Source organism: Prinia subflava, chromosome 3, assembly GCF_021018805.1.
Source record: "Prinia subflava isolate CZ2003 ecotype Zambia chromosome 3, Cam_Psub_1.2, whole genome shotgun sequence".
Lineage (NCBI taxonomy): Eukaryota > Metazoa > Chordata > Aves > Passeriformes > Cisticolidae > Prinia > Prinia subflava.
In genome coordinates this window covers 4063454-4084566 of record NC_086249.1, presented here as the reverse complement: position 1 = coordinate 4084566, position 21113 = coordinate 4063454, and the positions used below count along the sequence as shown (strand labels likewise).

General features: G+C 39.3%; 1 protein-coding gene across 2 annotated transcripts in view; it reads right to left on the bottom strand.

Moving 5' to 3' along the window:
* Positions 1-21113, bottom strand: part of LOC134548780 (T-cell receptor-associated transmembrane adapter 1) — a 48603-nt gene that overhangs the window by 3510 nt on the left and 23980 nt on the right. The window contains exons 1-3 of one of the 2 annotated variants that reach the window (XM_063393828.1): positions 7630-7895; positions 2295-2405; positions 693-729 (exon numbers count right to left, since the gene is read on the bottom strand). In XM_063393828.1, coding sequence (XP_063249898.1) covers positions 693-729; positions 2295-2397 — 140 coding nt within the window. In that variant the 5' untranslated portion in view covers positions 2398-2405; positions 7630-7895. Of the gene's footprint in view, positions 1-692; positions 730-2294; positions 2406-7629; positions 7896-21113 lie in introns of those variants that run through there. The other variant, XM_063393829.1, reaches the window with a different exon arrangement.

The following is a 21113-nucleotide window of genomic DNA, read 5'->3' as shown; positions in this document are numbered from 1 at the left end:
ACAGGCAGTAATAGACAAATAGAGACTTCTGTTTCAATTTGAGGAAAATTTGTAATTGAGCATTGCTTTTGAATAACAGGTGCAGGCTTTTATTTTTGTTTCAAGAATGTTTTCTGTTTGGGTTGAGGTGAGACTCTATCCATCCCTGTTTTCTAAACTTTGGGCTTGGTTTGGGGTTTTTTTTTGTATGACATAAGAGAGAGACTTGAAGCAGATTTGTGTGATAGATCATGAGGTATCCTGCAGCTGTAAACAGACTGAGTGCTTTTGGATGCCATGTGTAAAAGATGGTTATGAAATGTAAATACATGTAAATTATTGCTCCACAATTATTAACTATCAGACTATAATTTGTCGCTGTTTTGTGAGAGCTGAGAGTTCTTTTAAATTGTTATGGAATTATTGACTTTCAGTGAAAGGGTAATGGTGGTTTAGTTCAACATCTTGCACTTTCAGATAAAATTATATTATTAGCATGCAATTATTTCATTGTTGATAAAATGACTGGAGGATGTATCTCACACGTGAATTTTTTTCCCCTGGGTTTTTTTTGAAAATTTTTTCCACAATCGACATTTCTAGGCAGACTGCATGAGACTGAATTTTCCTCTATGTCATCCCTCCAAAGCCATCTGTCATTATTTATTACATATGTTACCATTGCCAGAAAGAAACTTTTTTATACATCTTACCTTGGATTGTTCTCTTCATAGACTTTATGCATTTTAGCTGGAAAATTAGTTTTAAAAAACAATTAAGAGAAAATTAAATTATATTTTAGAACACTTCAGATAATTGTCTCAACAGACATGCTTTTGATTTTGTTTTAGAGAATACAGCTGAAAGCTCTGGCTGTCAGGATCTTCAGTTGTCTCTCTACTTTTCTCAAATACTTCTGTCAAATACAAGAAATATTTCTTACGCCTCTCTGCTGTGGCTGCAAAGTCTCCATCAGTTTACAGTACCCAAAAAATGTATTGTAACACATGTGATTCATTCTTGTTTTCCTCCACCTTCTGCTCCTCCCTCAACTTTTTCTCTCAGATTTTCTCTGTCTAGGGGGGTGAATCGTGTTAATATTACAAAGTGATGGGTTTATTTATTTTAATAGTTCTGCTGGTGTGTCTGAAAAAGAGTTCCGGTGATCCACACAGAGAAATAAACTGAAGCAGAGAGGCAATGGCTACAAAGAGATTTCGTGCTGGAGCTTGATTAATAATTCAGGAATGCATGACTTCCTCAACTCTGCTCCAGGACTCCAGAATTTACCACAGTAAACTCCAGTTCAATGATTAAAGCAGCATGAGCTACTCTGACCTAAGCCTTGGTCAGGTTAGTTTTGTAAATGACTGATTCTTTCTCATAGAAATATCTGCCTAGTAGCCCTAAAACACAAAATAAACCTAAAAGCTCAACCCACACCCATCCCAAAACATTCCAGCAACTCTCTTAATATCCTGTGAAAATCTGATTTTCTAATACTTGGTGAGCTCAGTTTATAAGCACAGGCCCTCTGTTTGTGTAGATTAAACACACAGGTGTATTCAGCCTTGTTGAAGTCACCAGTGTGCGCCTGCCCACCCCTATGTGTACAGCACAGGTGAAATTTTCCCTGTGTGAAGGGAATGGTGAGGACTGTACAACTTCCTGACCACAGAATTACACTCATAACATGGGTTGCACTGGCACAAGATGTCAACAAGTAAAAGTTAATTTCAACCAGAGTATGACCGTAGTCATATGAGAGACACATTGGTTTAAGAAATCCCATTATGAAAAGCAATTAGAATGGGTTTTTTTCCAAAATACACTGATAAGGTATAAAATATGTATGAAATCTGAAATTAAAATGAGTGTTCAGGAGTTTGGGGAGGGGAAAATTTTCTCAAATGTATTTTGTATCAATGCACCTACTTAAAATGTAGGATTAAAATTTTAAATGGAAACATAAATAATAATCAGGTATAGGAAAAGTTTACTCCCTAGGAAAGGAAATTGCAGGTATAAAAAATGTACTTTAAAAATAAAAATTTAGTCAGAACTAAATTCTTGTTCTGCGGGTTTGCCTTCAGAGAATGGATTTGGGTAGCTGTTTTTAGCAGTGGATTGGGCTGTTAGCAATCATTGTGTAATTATACGTGACTCTCCCAAAATTTCCAAAAGTTAAATCTTCTCTAGTAAAATCATCCTTGCCAAAATATAACTTCAAGATTCAGAAGAATCAATTTGTTGACTTGGTATATCAGAATCTTTAAACACTGAAACTCGATTCCTTACAAAGAGACATTACTTACCTTGCCTCTTTTTCATACAATGGGAAATATTCAGTGTCAATGAAAGAAGTAGAGCCAAACTCAGAAAGGCCAAAACTCCCCAGATAGAAAAATGGCATTCCATTCCTGTAACTGAAAGAAAATTGACTATTTGTGTTGTCTTACAATTTTACTGTGTTCTTGGTGCTTGGCTGATTTTTGCTTTCTGTAATCGAAGCTACTATTTTGTTGTTTACTCTCTGACAGCTATTGTTATACAAGCTAAATAATTAATATCAAAACCAGATGATAAATAATAAGAAAGCAACTTTAATAAACTGTTAGCAGAAATACTGTTTTATAGGAATTCAGCCAAAGATTAAGCTATTTGGTTTGTTTGTAAGATGCAGTAAAAATCAGAAGTTAATAAAGAAAAAAATTTACTCAATAGCTTTGAAATTATTTTTGCAGTTGTCTTTAAGTTAGCACTTGCAGTAAATTAAGTAAATTCTTAGCTAAATCCTACAGATGATGAAAGTAGTTCTGAATTTAGTCCAAACAAATTTTCTGGATGTGTCTCTGAATAATAGCTAAGACTAACATTTTAGCAAACCTTGCAAAAAAGTCAAATTTGATTATGGGGGTTTTTTTTGCATTGTTTTCCAGCTATTAAAGCCGCTAACTTGTACTTATTTTCTTGCCTGAGAAACCAGAGGAAGTGATGGTAAAGGATAGGCATCGGCTGGGAACCAGTGAAGCCCCAAATACTACTGCAAGGAAAAGTTCAAACAGCTCCTGGAAAATCATTTGGTGAAAGATTTACTTGAACAAAGTCTTCTTTTGCTCTAAACTTCCCTCTCTTTGCAATAAGAAAGACAGGAAAGAACTCTCCCCCATAAAATCTATTTATTTCATTTAATTAATTCTTTGACTCACCTAGATTATACCAATTTTCCATCACAAACCATGTTGAAGAAAAAAGCCTATTTGTGGCTGTCCAGTGGCCAAAATTACCAGCACTGATGTTGGTGGTTTGCAAAAGCCTTCCATGGGAGAGGAAACAGCCAAATAAAGGAGTGAATGGAGCTTGCAGCTTGATAACTTTCCCCAGAGGCATGTTTCACATTCTCCGAGATTTGGAGTGTTTGAAATAAAGTCTGGTGCCCAAAACTAATGAGCTCTTCTAACAGTGCATAAACAGAAATGTGTGGCTGGAGCAGAGCAGTCAAGGGCTGGGTTGGATAATGCTGATCCTTAAGGCACTCCGCTGTTTTTTGACGTACCTGGATTCCCTCAGGAAGCTGACATTTTGTTTGTTTCTTACGTAAATCTGAGTTCAAGGAGTACAGGAATGCACTTTTCTGTGTTCCTGGCCAGGGGAGGGGGGCAATGTCTTTGCTCCTGCTGAGAACACAAGGCTTTGCTCCTTGACTGACCGGCTCCAGCTCAAAACCTTCTCGCAAGTTTTGCCCCCTCGTTGTGCTGTGTTGCCAAAGCTCTTTTTGTTTTGTTGTACTCCAACCCCCAGGTGTTTTTATAATGACAAAACAAGATAAAAAAAGCTCTGGTAGTAAAGAATCACAAATCATCTGGCTTCTGGGATGCAGGTTTCTTTCCTGATCAGAACTCTCTTTTAAAAGGAACAGTAAAGCAGATAACCTATAATTTTCTGACAGACTTCTAACTTTTTTTTTTTTTTTTTTGGCACATGGTACTTTCAGTGACCATTTATTCTTTTTAAACTAAATATCCTGGTTCCCTTCCTTTCTACCACTTGAGTTCTCCCAAAGGTGTTTGAGAGTTCTTTATCACTGCAATACTCCTTTTCATGTTGAAAGGCACTTTTTTGCAATGACATACAGACATTCATGAGGAGAGACAGCATCCCCATGAAGCAGCTACACATCATTCCAATTTGTCAGGGAAAGAAATAAAAGAATGGGAGATCCTACACTGAGAAGACGTTATCAGGTTTCATCAAGAGTCACCAGTCCTTGGAACCTGGTTACTGTGCAATTAGTCACTCAATATTGCATTCCATATACCCTGTCCAAAACTACAAGTCTGCCCAGGATAAAGAATTTCAAGTTACACTGTTGTGCCTAAATAATCAGAATAATCTCTCATTCTTCTCCTAACTTTTTATCTTTTCTGATGTGACTGGTTTCTTCTCATCTTCATTTTATATTTCTTTTCCTACGAACATTTTTTTCCAGGGAGCAAAAGCAGTGTTTTGGCCTATGAGAAGGGAAGCATATGTGACTGTGATAGAGTCACAGAATCATCTGCGTTGGAAAAGTTCTCTGAGATCAGTAAGTCCAGCCTGAGACTGAACAACAACAAGCAGCTCCCTGGGCAGCCCATCCTACAAGCCACAGCACTGCAATTCATTAGAATTAAAAAAGTGAGCAGGTACCTGTAGTACAGTTATGATCTAACGTTGTTCCTTTTTTTCTTTTTTTTTTCATATAGAATGTTGTTGTTTATCTCTCTGATTCAGGAATCTAATTTTTCCCCAGTGCTTCCAGAGTATGAAGGAAAACTCCTAATTTCAATTTGACTATTTTCAGCCCTTAACCGGCCCACATTTTGTTGACAAGTATTGTTTTCCTGTTTCAGCTTTTGATTTAAACTGAAATTATTATCTGGAAAACAGTAAGGGTTGGATAATTTTTTTTTTTCTTTTTAGTTTTCAAGTTTAAATTCTATAGTATTTGAGCAATCCCACTTCTCAAGAACTTTAAAAACATTCTAGGGGAAAAAAAAGATATGAAACTTGGATTTCTCATAAAACATACTAGTGTTTTAAATCTTACAATTGTACAGCTCTTTCTTAAGCATGATTTAGGAAATTTCATGGGTGTAAATAGATTAAGGAAAGAACATTTGAATTTCTTCCTGGATGAACATTACTTAGTTTATTTTTAAGTTTATTTTCCACAACGCTGACTTAAACATCTGCTTGTGTTTCAGTAGAATGTATACAAACATATGTGTGGCTTCAGTATATTTTTGTTTGTTTGTTTTTGCAATACTAGCTACTTCTTCGTCAAACAATACTTATATGGGAGAAGCAACAGCAGTTTTTACTTAAACCATAAAACCATAGTAAACACCTTGGTCAGATATGTACTGGTGCTGTTCTGAGAGCTTTATGCCATTCTAACATTAGTTTCAAGCTAATTGTATTACCCAGATATAAAATATGAGAAATTCCAATTTTATATCCTAGCTTTACAGATGCAACTCCCAGATCTTTCCCATGTCTTCTTATATTTGTTTCTGATGTGCTGCCTACATTTATAACTGAATTATTTCAACAATAACTACTTTGACAACAGCAGCATTAGAAGGGAAGCTGATTAACTGTGTGAAGAACAATTTGTCTCCACAGATAACCACACTGCTCTCCCTAAATGCACAACAGCAGATGCAACCTCTCCCAGGTGACAGGTTGTGCTAAAGACGAAAATAAGGAGACTGTAGATGGTGAGTGAGGAATAAACAGCAAGACTATTAGACTAATTAATATTCCATTTTGAAATGGTGTCTTTTGTTCTATTCTCGAATTTTAATTCTCATTCAAGTCACCTATTCTTAAATGGAACAAAAGTATTTAAATTTTTTATGTAACATATAGTTAATCCAAAGAACCCATGACACTGTATTCAGGTACATTCTCATTCACACCATTAAACTGAATTTTTAAAATAAAATTTGTTGTATCCTTTGAAAAAAGTCATATGGAATAATTAGGCCGCTTGGGAATAGGACAGTATCATTTTAAAATGATAAGCTCAAATTCTATCAGGGTTCTTTATGATTGTCTGCAATAGGAAATCTTTATGGTCGTAGTAGATTGTTACAAGAAATAGTATTGAAGTTGTCTTAAAGTAATGTGCTTCTTTGTGAAAGGAAAAAGATCATTATATACCTAAAGGTTTCATGAGAAGGACAACAATTTTGGTTATATTGTTAGAAGACTTTGGGATGTGTGAGTGGAGAAGTAGTATATTAATAATTATAAGGATGAGAATATTTTTATTAACTAATATCAGATTCTCTGGTATTAATGATACATTCTTATGCTGATGCTCTTCCATTTCCCTTTGAAAACAGGTTAAACTTGGAGTAGCATCCAAGTAGAACATCTGTCGTAGGTAAGTTACTTCATTTGGATAATGTTTTCATTTTTCTAACTTTAGGGATGGGATTAGTCCCCAACTCTTAGTATATTTTACAGTGTTATAAACTGAAGGGACCATATTCACAGCACAAAATACAGGCAAACAAAAGACCTTCTAAATACGTAGTTAACTGTGCTTTTTCTCCTTAAAAGTCTCTTGACAATTTTCTCCACCAACAGAGACAACACATGGGAATAAATAGAGCTTTGGTTATTTGTTCTTAGGTTTTCTTTTTACCAGGTTCATTATACTGTCACTGGAGGGCTGTGAGGGAAAAGAAAAAAAAAAGGACCAAAAAACCAAAAGCCCCCAAAACATCCTAATCTTTCCTGGATGAATTTCTGCTATTCATTTTATTGAAACTCGAAGGAGTGGACACAATCCTGTACTTACCTGCAGGGAGCGGAGCCAGATTTAACAATTCATATTGGATATTTGTCGTCTTAACAACATAAGAATAGGTAGCAGCAGTGCTGCATTTTGTTCCTCCTTGCTCTAATGTATTTTGTTTAGAGAATCCATCACAAAGGATAACAGGGAGATAGCATACCTCTACAAGGTTTTTGTACTGAAAAGGAATGTGAGGTGAGGAACATAGGTACCATCTAGCTGGACATGCCATCTGTGGTATCAATGAGTTATCCACAGAGGCAGATTAATTGCTACCAGATTTATGGTGATGATCTGGAGCACAAAATGGTTTCTTTCCTTTCTTTCCTCTTGTTTTTGTCTACAAATTTGTTAATGATTAGATAAAACTGTCTTTCCTCCCCCCTTCCAATTAAATGTTGATATAAATAATATTTTGTACTAATGGCCCTTAGAAAAAGAAACCCATTAAGAGACTGATGAATGTTAAATTAGCATTAAAAATGCTTCCACCTGTGTGAGCTTTTAATACAGGATTAATTCTCTGAAAAAGATTCCTTAAACTGCAATTAATTAGTGCACAACTAATTGCTTTTTAAGATACCAGCTTCACACTTCAGAAGGGAAACAGCGCATTGTAAAATAAGAAGGCCCACAGCACAGTATTTTCAGCATAATGCTAAAGCCAGTGCTTAACCTTGGTTACCAAACCTTAATTAACAAAGGTTTAGCATCCTGAGCCACCTTCTTGGAACACTGCTAATCTACCATAGTGTGGTTCTACTGCTCCTATGTTTACAAGTTTAAAAGATCAGGCTTACCTAGTTTTGATGTTTCTAGGAATACTCCTCTCCCCTCTATCCAACAGGAAATCCAGCTGTGTTGGCAGATGCTGGAAACCCTTTTGTTTTGAACCTGGCAGCAGGAACCTGTCTTTAGAGTTGCTGTTGATCTCAAATCCCTCCAGTCTGTTTTATTCACCTTCTTTCTTACAAACAGGAAGTGTGGTTCAGCTTTTACATGCAAACACACATTCTCCTTCAGTGTTTGCCTCCAAGAGAGAAATGAAGTATTTATGTGTATCCTTGTATTTATTATCCACCTGTCCTGCCTCAGAAGAACATGTGCAGGACCATAAGTTTCATTTATGTGATACGAACTTAATTTTTAACATTCATGTTCACACTCAAAGTTGTCTGATATCGTAATAAGTTAGCTGAGACTCCATTGCTTTCATGTGGGAAAAGCCCATGCTTTATTCACATCACTTATTTGATACAGCTCTCACAGACCTCGTGTGCAGCACCTATTGGCTGGTAGTTTTCTTACCACTTCGTTTATTAGTCAGAAGGTGATTTGGGTGTACGTGCTAAGATTCAGGTTGTATGCTTTTTTCCTTTATCGGTCCTCATGGAACAGATCTTACTGTTTATACAGAGGCACTTCTTTTTCAGCCCAAGAACAGGTGATTGTGCTAACAAGTTTTCATACCAAGATTGTTTTTGCATGGGAACTTGCAAATTACTTAGAAGTGATGGGCTAACTTTGGCAATTTAGCAGAGCAGGCCTGATTTTATGAGGCCTTTCTTTTATAATTCTTTTACTTGTCATACTAGTCTTGGGTTTAATGTTATATTGAATTCAACAAAAGTCTTTAGATACTTAAACTAAATTACAGAACTATTTTACCTAGAAGTGCTCTGTGGCTCTTCCTCTCTTGAAGTTTCTAAACCAATTCTGAAATTATTGCTGAGAGCCTACAGTTTAGCAACAACAGGATTCAGAGGTGTGATGAAGGAATTATGACACTGCCAGCTCTTGAAAGTCAGGTTAGAATAACATAATGTCATTGCTCCATTCTTTAGAGTTTATGAATCTGGGGCCACAGTCCAGTACATTTGTGGAAAGAAAGGATAAATCAGCATAGGTCTTACTGTGTGTATTTGTCTTTAGAATTTAATGAAACATGTCTGTGTTTGGAGAGAGAAGCCACTTTATTCTCAGAATCCGAGCAGCTTCTTCCAGAGGAAGCTTGCACGCTGAGCACTCTCAAAGAAACCTTCTGTTAACTTCTGATGTTTTGGGTGTAGTTTGGATTTTGGGGTTTTTCTTCAGAGCAAATGGTTTTATTTCCTACGATGTATAATGTAGAAGTAGGAGGTACTTTTTGTTGCCCTGGTTTTTCTGAGATTTTTTAAAGCCTTCTACTTGCTTGTAAGATGGAGTCAGTTCTTTAGCTACTGTTGCAATATTAAGGGTCAGTCTTTCACTTTCTCACGCTTTGGAACATAAACAACCTTTCTTGTTTTTGTTCACTGTCCTTTGCTTACATATTTCCAGCCTGAAAACAATGTTGGTTGACAGCTGGCATGGCCAGTGGGGTGAAGGGGTAGTAACCCCAAGAGCCAATGTGCTTTCAGACCCACAAAATTATAAAAGGAAAGAAATAAAGAGGCTGGCCCTCTTTTTCTTGGTGGGGAGCAGCTTTCACTGAAGACCTCTGCCTCTGTGTGGTTGATTATTGCATTCCGGGCAACAATTTTTCAGGAAAAAAATGTGAATCACATGACCTTGTTTGTCCTTTTGGAATACATAAACTGAAATAGCCCTCAGTGTTGCCTAAGGAGCAATGTCAAGTTCTTCAAGAAAGACTCTAATGTGAGAAAATATCCTCTGCAATCTGTGTTTACTTGGGATGTATTATTTTGGATTATTTTTTTGGTAGTAACTGCCTTGGATCAATGCTTAAGAAATAATTTACTGGATTAGCATCCTCTTTGAATATGAAGGAACAGATTAGTCTTGATTAATATGATATATCCCATTCAAGTCTTAGGGTGATACAGATTCAACTACTCAGAGCTTTATCATGATGAAGTGAATAGAGCAGGAGGAATTAATCTGAAAATACTCAAACTGGTGGGAATTCTTATAGAAGGATATTAAACTGAGAGAGAAACTGGAGAGGGTGGAAGATGTGCATTGTGAAAACAAAGATGGTGGCTTAGTTTCTCAGCTAAGAGCATGAGGAGTAAATCTGAGATCTGCAGAGGATTCAGAATTCAGCCTGAACAAGAAGCTTACAAGAAATAAACTCCTTTGGAGATAATTAGGAGCATAATGGAAAGGTGAATACTGAGAATGCAGCAGGGGCTTTCTGTGTTTGTAGTCCTGCTGGTGTGTTAATAAATCTGCTCTCCAAGAGCAAACCATTGCTGTACTGTATCAGCTTCAAAAGGCTGCAAAAGCAAAGTCTATTGGAATAAATGTGAACTTGGTATGCTATTTTGGGCAACCTGCAAGAGACAGAAGGCTCTGTTAGATAGCAAGAAAATATTCGCTCCAGGCAGTAAAATCCATTGTGAATAGGAGGCTTCTTTTTTCCTTTCCTTTGTACCAGTGCTATGTTAAAAGCTTTGGGAGCCAGTAGTCTGCCTAAAGGGCTGTTATTCAGGGTAATAGAGACAAGGACAAATCATGACTATATTTGGAAAGACAGGACATAAGGTAATGCTACTTCATCCCCATCTATTGCATACAAAGTCATTTTCTCCTCTTTTTTAGGTCCCCAAGCTATAAATTCCTGGGTGCATATTCTGGGAAAGTATCTCTGCCTGCTTAACTACTTATGTGATCTTTGGTAAACATATGATGCTGGTATCTGGAGAAAAGAGTCTGTCTCAGGCAGACATCTGCCCTGGCTGGGAACAGCTCTTGCTGCTGAAGTTCTTGGAGCATGTAAATGGAGCACGATTAAAGACTGATGTGCACAGATGTATAGGAAGGAGGAGTCTGTGCTGAAATGGAGTCAAACAAACATACATAAGCACATTTTGTAATGTATGCAAGTTACCAGCAAGTTGTGGTTTTCTAAGACTGCGGAACGCATGTTTATTTTGGTGTCCTGAAGGTGAAATAAGTTGCACAACTGACAGCACCATCAGGTCTGAAATGCCTACTTTCTCTGTTACTATTCAAATTACAACCTTTCTTTGAAATATTGTGTCATTTTCTAAGTGTTCTTCTAAGTGTTGTAGTGGAAATCCCCTTGCAAAGGATGTAAGAGACAAGGTTTGTAGTAGGAACCTTGAAAAGAATAGGTATTCCTGCAAGATGCAAATTATATTTCTGTTTGAAATGGAAATCTATTTTTAAAAATGAAATTTCAAAATTTTCTGGGTGAACTAACTACAGCAAAAGTGGTTTTAGTTGGGTTTATTCTGAAGTGGAGTCTGCTCTGGTTCTAGTTTCACATACTGGTGAAGTAGAACTGTTCTTTTAAGCTGAGCATGTGATTCTTTGCTTCGATGTTGGGTGCAGACCTGGTGCTCCTTGTGCACTGAACACAAATGAGCAACAGTGCTACAGGAGAGAGGCTGGTTTAAAATAGCTGCCAGAAAGAGGGAGGCCTTTCAAGTGAGCTTCAAATGCTGCAGAGAGCTCTTCCATCTCTTACAGTGAATTTTGGACTTAATGATAAAATTAAAAAACTAATCAGGGTGCTTTGTAGACAAGCATGTCTTCAATCACCTCTCTTTAATTTACTTAAAACCAGTGTTAAGCAGAATGCTATCTCATTAACTGCCCCTGAAATTGTGGCTCCTATTAAAAGCAGTATTGTGGGTTTCCTGTGGGGAAACCACTGGGTGGGATTTTTTTCTGAATGCTACAAAACCTTATTATCAAGGACTATAAAGAGAAAAAATCCTTATCTTGATAATTCTGCACTGAAAATTTTCCATTGAAATCTAACACTGCATGCTTGTGCAGCCTTGGGTGGGGTTTTCTGTGCTGCACGCTTGGAGATAGCAGAGCAGTCCCTGTGTACTTAGCAGAGCAAACAGAACAGATGCCACTTCATTCAGAATCTGCAGAAATAAAGTGTTGCTTTTCCATCAACTTCACTAGATTTTATTTTCTATTCAGAGAGAGACACTGTATCCTGAGAGATATAATCTCTAGTGATTTTTCTTTCAATAGCCACAAGAATGAATTTCCTATTAAAATGCTATAATCCATTTACCCAGTTCTAGGATTTTTTAGTTCCCTGTTGACACGCTTATACAAGAGCGTGGGGAAATACTTTCCCCTGGGCAGCCAAAGGCCTGGCCCTGCAACTCTTCCTCACGTGAGACATCCTTGTAAAGCCAGCAGGCTCCACTCCGTGCTTGGTAGCATGTTTACAACTCTATCAACTTTGATCAAAGTGCAAGAAGAATTTGTGAGCCAGACAATGGCCCTAAAACACTGAGCTTGTTCTTTTAAAAGTTTCTCTGCAACACCACAACCATGTGGCTCTGTTGGAGCCAGCGTAGAAAACCCAAACTCGTGTAGCTGTAGCCTGAAGCCTTGTGGATTATCACCCTGAGCAGTCCAGGTCCCTTGCTGTGGCCTGAGCTGATAAACTGACTCCCCCTTGTCCTCACTACTGAAGTGGTGAAGCTGACTCCTGCTCTGCAGTGTGTCCTTAACCAGCTTAGCCTTCATAGTGGACTTTCTCATCATGGCTAAGAGAATGTCAGAAGCTTGTCCTCTGTGTCCCAGTGAGTTAAAGCTGCTTTACCTTGAATGAAGTGTTCCCAGCCACAATTCTGAATTAAAATAGTCCTTACTTTGGGCAGAATGACTCCTGTGCTCTACTGAGTGACTGGTACTGCAGGTAATGAGTTCTTGTAAATCAGGATGCTGTCTCTGCATTTGAACAGTCTCATCCACCACTTTTTGAAGCCTGTATTATCACAGCATGGTTCATGTTGGCCTGTCCTTCTGGGCACAAGAAAAGTTCTGAGCTCTTAAAAATCTGATGGAGACCTAGTCTGGGCTGTCTTGTTGAGGATTCTTGTTAGAAGTCAGACTCTGGTGTACGTGTAAATGCTCCCACCTCACTTTGCCATGACATTGCAGGTGAAAGCACTTGAAGTGCAGGGTTTTCTCCTCTGAAATCCTTCCTGCATTTTATCCAGAGGGATGCTATTTCCCTCACAGGACACAGTTGCCAGGGGGCAGTAGGAGAACCACTGAACTGGAAGTAATCTGCAGGTCATGCACACGTCTGACAAGTCACAAGCAGTGACAAAGAAATGAAAAAAGGTATGAGCCTGCCTCAACTTAATATGTGATGGCAAATATTTACCAGTTTGCCAAGGCATCTCTGCAGTGCAGCTTAATGACTGCTTAGATCTAATTAGTGTGTGCAGGTTAACAGAAAGATTTGAAATAATAACTGTGAAGCTAAGCTAAGCCTTATAAAGTGGTCAGTGATGCATTGGAGTAATGAATTTGAAGTGAATCACGTAACTACTGAACCTTTCAGCTTAACAGTGTTGTGGTTGCATCTCTATTTAAAGAAGCTTCTGGTAAGCAGATAAAAGTGCTCATCTTGCCACATTCACAGCTGTTAAAACATTGTTTTTTTACTCCTTCCTGTTGAGCGGCACATTTGGGCACAGCAAAGCGTGTGCTGCTTCTCTTGTAGTTTAAACTGTCAGAGACTTGTTAGCATTTACAGAAAATAAGAACACAGGTGCATGGAAAATGGCTGCCTTGTCCCACAAAATGTTGAAAGCCTGTGAAGTGACTCTCCTACATTGGCACAAACATTTTGGCATTTCTCAGAGGCCAAAGTAGGTACCATTCCAGGAGTTGGGCATGAGAGTCTTGGATTAAATTGTCTGTGTGAAGGAGCTAAAGCATAGGCAGAACTTCTGTCTCCGTGTGAGAGACGAAAACTGCAGTCATGGACCCCTTTAAGTATCGTGGGTGACCTTACTCTGCCATGCACAAATGCTGCAGCTGCAAAGGGAGGACTTCAGTTTAGAACTAGATGATCCTTAATGTTCCTTCCAAACCGAACCATTGCACTATTTTGTGACAAATTTTTCCAAGAGAATTTTCCCAAGAGAAATGTCATGGCACATTTCACTAAGCTTCCTGGTTAGCAAGACCATATTCTTTCAAAAGTCTGGCAGTGCCAAAATACTGATAAGGCTCTAAACAAGCTCTGTTGTGGCTACCTTGAAATAGCAAAATAATCCCATGACTTCAGTTTTTGTTTTGTTTACAAACTAGGTTACTGAAGTTCTTTTTATTCATGTTCTGTCCTTAATAACTCTTATTTTGAGTTGGGTTAAGAAAGGTGCTTTTCTCTTTTATGAAACATGCTCCTCAGGAGTATTTTCTGTCTTCTTTATTGTGTGTGTGCAGCTCCCACTTCCATAGCTGATGACTAAGAAAGAGTTGCTCTGTGTGCTGTTATTGGTGCCAACAAATTCTTGCTGGGTTGCTTAGTCAGTGTGTTATTTGTAGCACTATCCAGGGAAGAAATGTTTGCACGAGTGGATTTTCTCTTTCTATAATCTAAAGAACAAAAGTACTTAGTATTTAAAAGTGATATCCAATTGTGTGGTTTGGGTGCTATTTAGAGATTTCTGTTCAGATACTGAGGTAACTGATGCATCAAATAAGATGCACATCCTTCTACATCACTGCTGATGTGCACGTGTGTGCAGGTTCGGTTCTCCGTGTCGGACATGGCCAGGGGGAGCAAAGATGTTGTGCCTGAGATGGGAGTTGGATGAATTCAAAGCAGCCAGCAGTGCTATCACCCTGTGTGAGCACTGCAGAAAAAGATGGCCTTTCCATCTTGAAAACTGGCTGTCATTTCAGCAGAAAGTGTGCCAGAGCTCTGTAGTTCATAGAATACTCCTTAGGTCACACTTAGGTCACCTGCTGCTGAAAAGATTCTTCTCAGCAGAGCTCAGGAACTTGATGGCAATCCCTTCCAGCAGAGGAGGCAGGTAGATAAACCATTTTCCAACCTTTCCTACACCTCCCTAATACAGAGGTAACATGGTTTTAAGTAGTATAGGGGGGTAGAGAGGGAAAAGGGAGGTGGATTACTTGCTGTACCCACACCTCAGTGAGGGAATAAAAAAACTACCAGCATGCCTGACACTTGAAAGCAAAGTGAAACAAGCAAGAGAATCGTGTTAGTGTTGGTATTTGATCTTTGTGCACTGAGCTTTTTTCTTCCCAGTACAGAAATAAATGTATGCTTAAAACTGTTCATCTTTGCTGCCACTCAAGCATAGGTTTCAAACTTTGCTCTACCCTTTACTTGAAACATTCTTTAGGAGTTGGAGCACCATGCTAAAATTGAGAGAAGAGTGTAAATTATTTTCTGTCAGTTTTGAAAACAATAATCCATTTTAGCTGAAAAGTCACAGGCTGGGTTTTTCAGCTACTTGGGGAGAAAAAAAATGTAAAAGCTGACCATTCTGGTTTGTGGCTTTCTCCTACTGAATGTTTTTACTCTATGTTTGAAACCACGCACATCGTGACTTTACATCATAGGACAGACAGTTCACAGAGGGTCACTGGGTCACACAGAGATGTGTGATGTTCTGATGTGCTTTGCACTAGTTTCCCTGGAGTCACGCTTAGCTCAGTACCAATAGCAAAACTGTGGCGTGCAAAGAAAAGCTGGAATCTTCTCCATCTGTACATGACTGGTTTCCTTTTAACCATTGTAAACTTCCAGTGTACATCAAAAGCTTGCACTGATAGCACTGGTGAACAAACCTGCAATTTTGACATCAAAACCCAGAGTTTCTTTCTCCAGAACTGGAGGCTAAGGAGGTTCTTTTAAAGAAACTGTTGATATCTTCTCTTTTTTGTTGTTCAGTTGGGAGGAAAAAGCTCTGAGGCCTCACTAAGTTTTCTGTGTCACTGGTTAAATGTATAATTTGGTGCATGATTCATACTCTAACGCTGTGGCTTGAAGCTAACTTTTTTCCCTGCTATCATATAATGGGATTCTGTATTTTAAAGTGCCTGCTTATTTTAGGCGTTGAAATCCAGAGACAAGCCATACAAAAAAGAATCTGTACTGAAGTGATTTTTAAAACCTGGTATTATTACAGGACTGTTTGTCTTTGAAACGTACCAAAACTCTTCATAAAGTGGAACCAATAAATACTGTGTAGCATACAGAGCATGACCATAAACCCAGCCTTGAATTAGGATGCACACCTTACCCAGCAGCAGTGCTCTGAGGTTGTTTAAAGCCATGATGGAAGGGGGATACCCAGTGAGAAATGTAGGTAACTACACACAGTTTCCTTCACGCGCTAGAGTAACTCTTTTCTCTTTGTGCAAACAGATCTGTGGTATATATGCAGTCTTGGCTCTGTATTTCCTTTGAGCATTACTCTATTTGCAAGTTCAGGTCTCCAATGGCTTGCTGAGAGCATTAGTTCACATCTAATTTAGCACTAGAGAAATCTGGAGATTTAATGCATTTATAGATAAATGTGTGCAAGTTTTCAGGAAGGGCATTGTACTGGTACTTCTACAATTCCTGGGGTGAGGTAGTTCCTCCTCTACCTAGCAAGTTTGTAGTTTTTAACATGACTTACTGTATCAACTCAGTTATATTTCCCTGTAGAGCACACTGAGGCTGCTGTAGAGAGCCTGACAAAGTAACTATGAAATACTAGCAGTACTTCTCACTTCGATGCCTGTGTTTTTAAAGATGTCTTTATATAACATGGATGATTTAGATGGTTAAATTTCAGGTTTGGAGAGGCAAAGGAGGGAGCAGAGCATTGTTATCAGGTATCTCTCTAATGCGTGGCTGGCAGTACTTACAGTACAATCCTTTTATGTGTCTGGTTTTCTGCTGTGACACCTGCTGCTTTGAGCATCCTGGTCCTGGTGGGTGAGGGTGTCCTCCTGGGCTGAGCAGCTGGCACTTTGCTGTGGGCAGGCTACATTTTGAGCAATGTCTTTGCTGACATGGCTTGTTTCCCTTGCTGTAGGGCACAGCTGGAGTGTCTCTCCTGCACTGGTTCACAAAGGAAAGCTCTGATGACAGTGCAGCATGTGATGGAACACTGTTGGGCAAGGTTGTCTTACCTCAGATGAGAGGCCTGACAGCCTTAATGGGGAAAAGAACAGAGGCTTGGCTGCATGCACAAGTCTTCAGCAGCATGTCTCTTTTGTCTCCTAATAGAGGGCAAAGGGGAGTGCAGGCAAATCTTTTAAACTTCGAGAATGCTGACCACGTTGGGAGGTGTCACCTATGAAACTAGCATTTCTTAGGATCTCTTTGACCACTCAGGAAACTAGTTGGCTCTGTCTCACTTCAGTGTTATTTTGCTCAGATCAGCCACATCCTTCCCTTCCCTCACCAGCACATGAGGCTGCTGATTAATTGGCAGCTGCCTTGCTGTAGCTCAGAGATGAAGATGTTTGTTATCCTGAAGTGAATCAATACCTGTGTTGCTTTATATCCAATGCCTGTGATTTCTGGCAAGCATAATGACTTTTCTGCTAGTTTAACCCTAACTAAGATTTAATTAGAGGATTTAAAATTATAAATACATCCATCTGTCCTGTGCAAAGACTTTCTTATGATTATAAGCTGGGCAGCCAGAGCATCGGATCCTTCCAGCAGACATCTGTGTTAATTTGGAGAGCTTTTCAAGCTCCTTTCTTTCAAGTCAGCTCTGTTCTGTACTTATCTTTCTACCTTTAAGAATAGAACCTGTTCCATACCCTCAGCAGGAGCTAGAATCTTCCCAGTGCCAGTAAATTCTCATACTCTTTTGTTACCATTTCCTCTTCCCTTCTTTGTTCAAAGTGTGTCTTATCTAGAGAGAGCAGAGCATGGAGTGAAAACAAACAAACTTATACGTTCAGTAAACATCAGGTCAAGATGCATAATTCAGTTTACCACAGCAGGGTGGTATTTCTGAGAGTGGTGTTTAAGGTACAGAAAGGGATTTTCTAGGCTATCAGATACTTGGGTTCTGTCAGGAGAAAAATACTGGGGTTTGTGTTCCTTCATTAGAATGACAAATGAAAAAGCAGAGTGCACTGAGTGCCAAAGTGGTATTTATCTTCATGCCATATTCAGCGCTTTCTCAAGGCAAATATTCTAGCTCAGAAAGAAATTGTGAAAATATAGACTGAGACAGCAAGTTCCAAAGTCTCTGTGCTTGCTTTTTGGCACCACATTTTGAAGCTGAATTTCTTTGCTCTCAGGAAATTCCTCGGGTTATGGATACCTGAGTTTAACTGAGTATGACTCTGTTATATCAAAGGTTGAATGGGATCATGAGTCTTACTGGAAAGGAGAACTGGGCAATACTGCAGGGAAAAGAAAGGCAATATTCAAGATGAGGAAGAGGTAAAAAATAAAGATATGTTGGTATAAAGCACAGAGCAGAACTCTAACCATTTCAGTAAAGGATACATAACAAAGGCCCCATGATGTGAGCCATAGTTCATTAAAGCAGCCAGAGGCATTGAGCCTCAGATGATGGTGCTAAGATCTGTGCTGGAGCTCTTGGACAGAATCCTTCCTGAAATCTTTGGGAGCACTGCTGCAAGACCAAAACTGAGCCCTTACGTTAGGACTGTGCCAGATCAGGGGCAATAGGCAATGGAGATGTAATCCATTATGTGAAATGGATTACCCATTTATGAGAAAAAATCTGTGGAAGTGTTGAATCTTGCCACTACACCTTCTTCCCCTCACCTACTCTAAGGAAATACAGTGGCTCCTACCAAGGACAAAGAGCAGGCTCTACACAAAGGCAAAAGAGTAACAACAAACAAACAAACAAGAGGGGCTTTTCTGGGCTTAAAAAGGGAGCAGCTGTGGAGGAGTTAATTCTTGAGGAAGTCTTAATTCTCTCTTGCTGTGGGTTACCTTCAGTGCCAGAGATTTAAAGACTCAACCTCAGGCCTCTGAGGAATAACACCTCCTGACCAGGAATTAAGGCAGCAGTACAGGTCACAAATACCCCCTTGAGATTTGGGGAATTTTTTGGGTGGGGGTGAAATTTTTGGCTCATTTTGTTTATTAGTTCATTTCCCCTCTGGTGGTGAAACTCATGGACAAGTACTGCAGTGTATTGCTACTCAGTGGTGTCAGTGCCACTGTTTGTGGTCTTATCCCTGTTGTTGTGGACTGGCTGCATTTTGCAATATTCTTAATAGATTTATGTCATTTCATACAACATATTGTCTTTAGAGCAACTTCTAGAGCCAGACTCAGAAGGAAGCCATAAAGAAGAAAAATGCTGTTTATAGAAGTCTACAGAGTGAAAAGGCAACTCAGAAAGGACAGTACTGCATCATTTATAGCACTTTCATGTAAGTGTGCCAGCTTCCTTGATTTATGTGTATGTATATTTGGAGTTATTTTCTTCCTGTTATCCCAGAAATTGATTCTCTTTCGTCATGCCTCTGAGCCTCTTTACAGCCTGCGTGCTATTCCATCACCTGCCTGAGTTACAGTGAATGCAGTGGAACAAATGCCCAGGTGCTCCATTCCCAGAGTGAGGAGAGGGCATTTGTGCCTGCCTGTGGGGATGAGCACAGCTGGTTTGCTGCTGGATAGATCGTGCATGTCTCTGGTTTGGGTGTCAGAAAATGGGATGCTATTTGTGCTGCTTTCCTAGGATGTGTCCTCTCTCATTCTGCACTTGGATATTTTATCTGAATGTGACTGTTTGCAGTGTTTAGAATTCTGAGAAGCCTGATAGGAGTAAGTGGTGTTACAGAGGTGTGCAGGGCTGTTTTCATGCACCTCCAATGTGTTAAATTTATATGCTGGCTGTAAACACTGTGCACCCGGAGAGGTGACATCACTCTGCTGCTCAGGACAACCACGGACAGAAGGCTGGTGAGACACCTTCAGGAACACTTACAAAAGAAGGATCACATTAGTATTTCCAGAGCGGCAGCCTTCCCAAAAGGCACAGAAATCCTACATGTTCTCTGCCTCCTTTGGTTATATACTATGACAGATAATTCTAAAGTTCCTGACTGAATCCAATGAGCACTAATATGATTTTTGTCCAGCCACTTCAGAGGGAAGAAGGTCTGGCAATTTAAGGAGATGAAGAAGGGTGTGTGGAAAAAGCACTTAGAGGTTTCAGCCCCGGGCATAAAAGCACTGAGCTTAGAAGTAACCTCTGAGAGAATATGAAGAGCACCATCTACTGATGCAGATTTTTAACCATTTGTATATAAAGCTTTTCTTTTTCTTTTCCTTCTCCTTAGACAAATTGTTGGTGGCTTTCTGAATGCAGACTTTAATCTGGATTTTGATTGTCACTGGCAAGATATTTTAACTATTGACTCCCCTTGCTAATGGTGCTGATGCAGAAGAGGGTGTTTTGTACATGGTCTGTTCTGACCCTCAGCAAACCCAGCAAAGAATGGGCCTCTTTAGCACCCTTGATATGCATAGATATTCATGCCAAATGTATCAGCTGCCTGCCTAATCCTTATTGTCATGGCAGTCGCTTTCAGTATCAGCTTAGAAGAGCATGTTGAGCTGCCACAGACCGTCATGGTCTCTTTCCAGTGCCAACTCTCCTCAGCTTCCTAGCTGAGAGCTGAATGATTTGAGACAACCTTACCTGACAGCTTTATGTGCTCCCTGCTTGGAACATTCCACAACCTTTAGGCACTTGACACTGTCCTGGTTTGTTGTGCATGGGAATGGATCATGAAGGTCCTGTTGCTGTCAGCTCCTAGGCAGACCGTGCTATGCTCACCTGAGAAATCTGGAATCATCTTAAAATGAAAATGCACTTTTTGTTCCTCTGGATCTCAGTCAGCCTGACCTGCCCCCTCTGCTAGGGAAGACTGACTCTATATTCAGTCTTGTTTCCTCGTCACTCACTAGTGCTCCATCATCAGGGCCTCTTTTTCAGTGTTAGATTGGGCATGAAGTTGCATCATTCAGAATCTCAAGTTGTTAATTTCAGTTTGCCTTAAGGGAGTTCTGACAGGGGCGATTAGAGCTGCACAGATATCTGTGTCTCAGATGTTGTAATCTTTCTGTCCTGTTACTGCCTGATGATGTATGAAGGGGGAGCACAGCCTTGCTTCCTATTTCACAGAAGCACAAGGCTCCCTCTTTTGTTGTACACCAGCACCACTTAGTGCTGAGATATTCCACAGGTCACTAATAGAAAAACATGTTTATATTTGATCATATGGAATTTCTAAGTGAAGCCCTTGTTTGTGAGGCTTTGTATTAGCACTTAACAGTTTTTTGCTCTGTCTTTGCTTTTTCTTCCCTGCCTACCTCCATTTCACAGAAATTACAGCATCTCTTCCTAGTAGAGCAGTGTATTTGCAAGTACACAGTTTATTCACTGGAGTCTAGGGTACAACTCATGTCTTGGGCCACCCCTTCCAAGCCATCAGCCAGTCAGTTCTAAAATATAGATGCAGAAACTGTTGCACTTATAAATTTTAAGATTCTGGATGTTCTGCATTT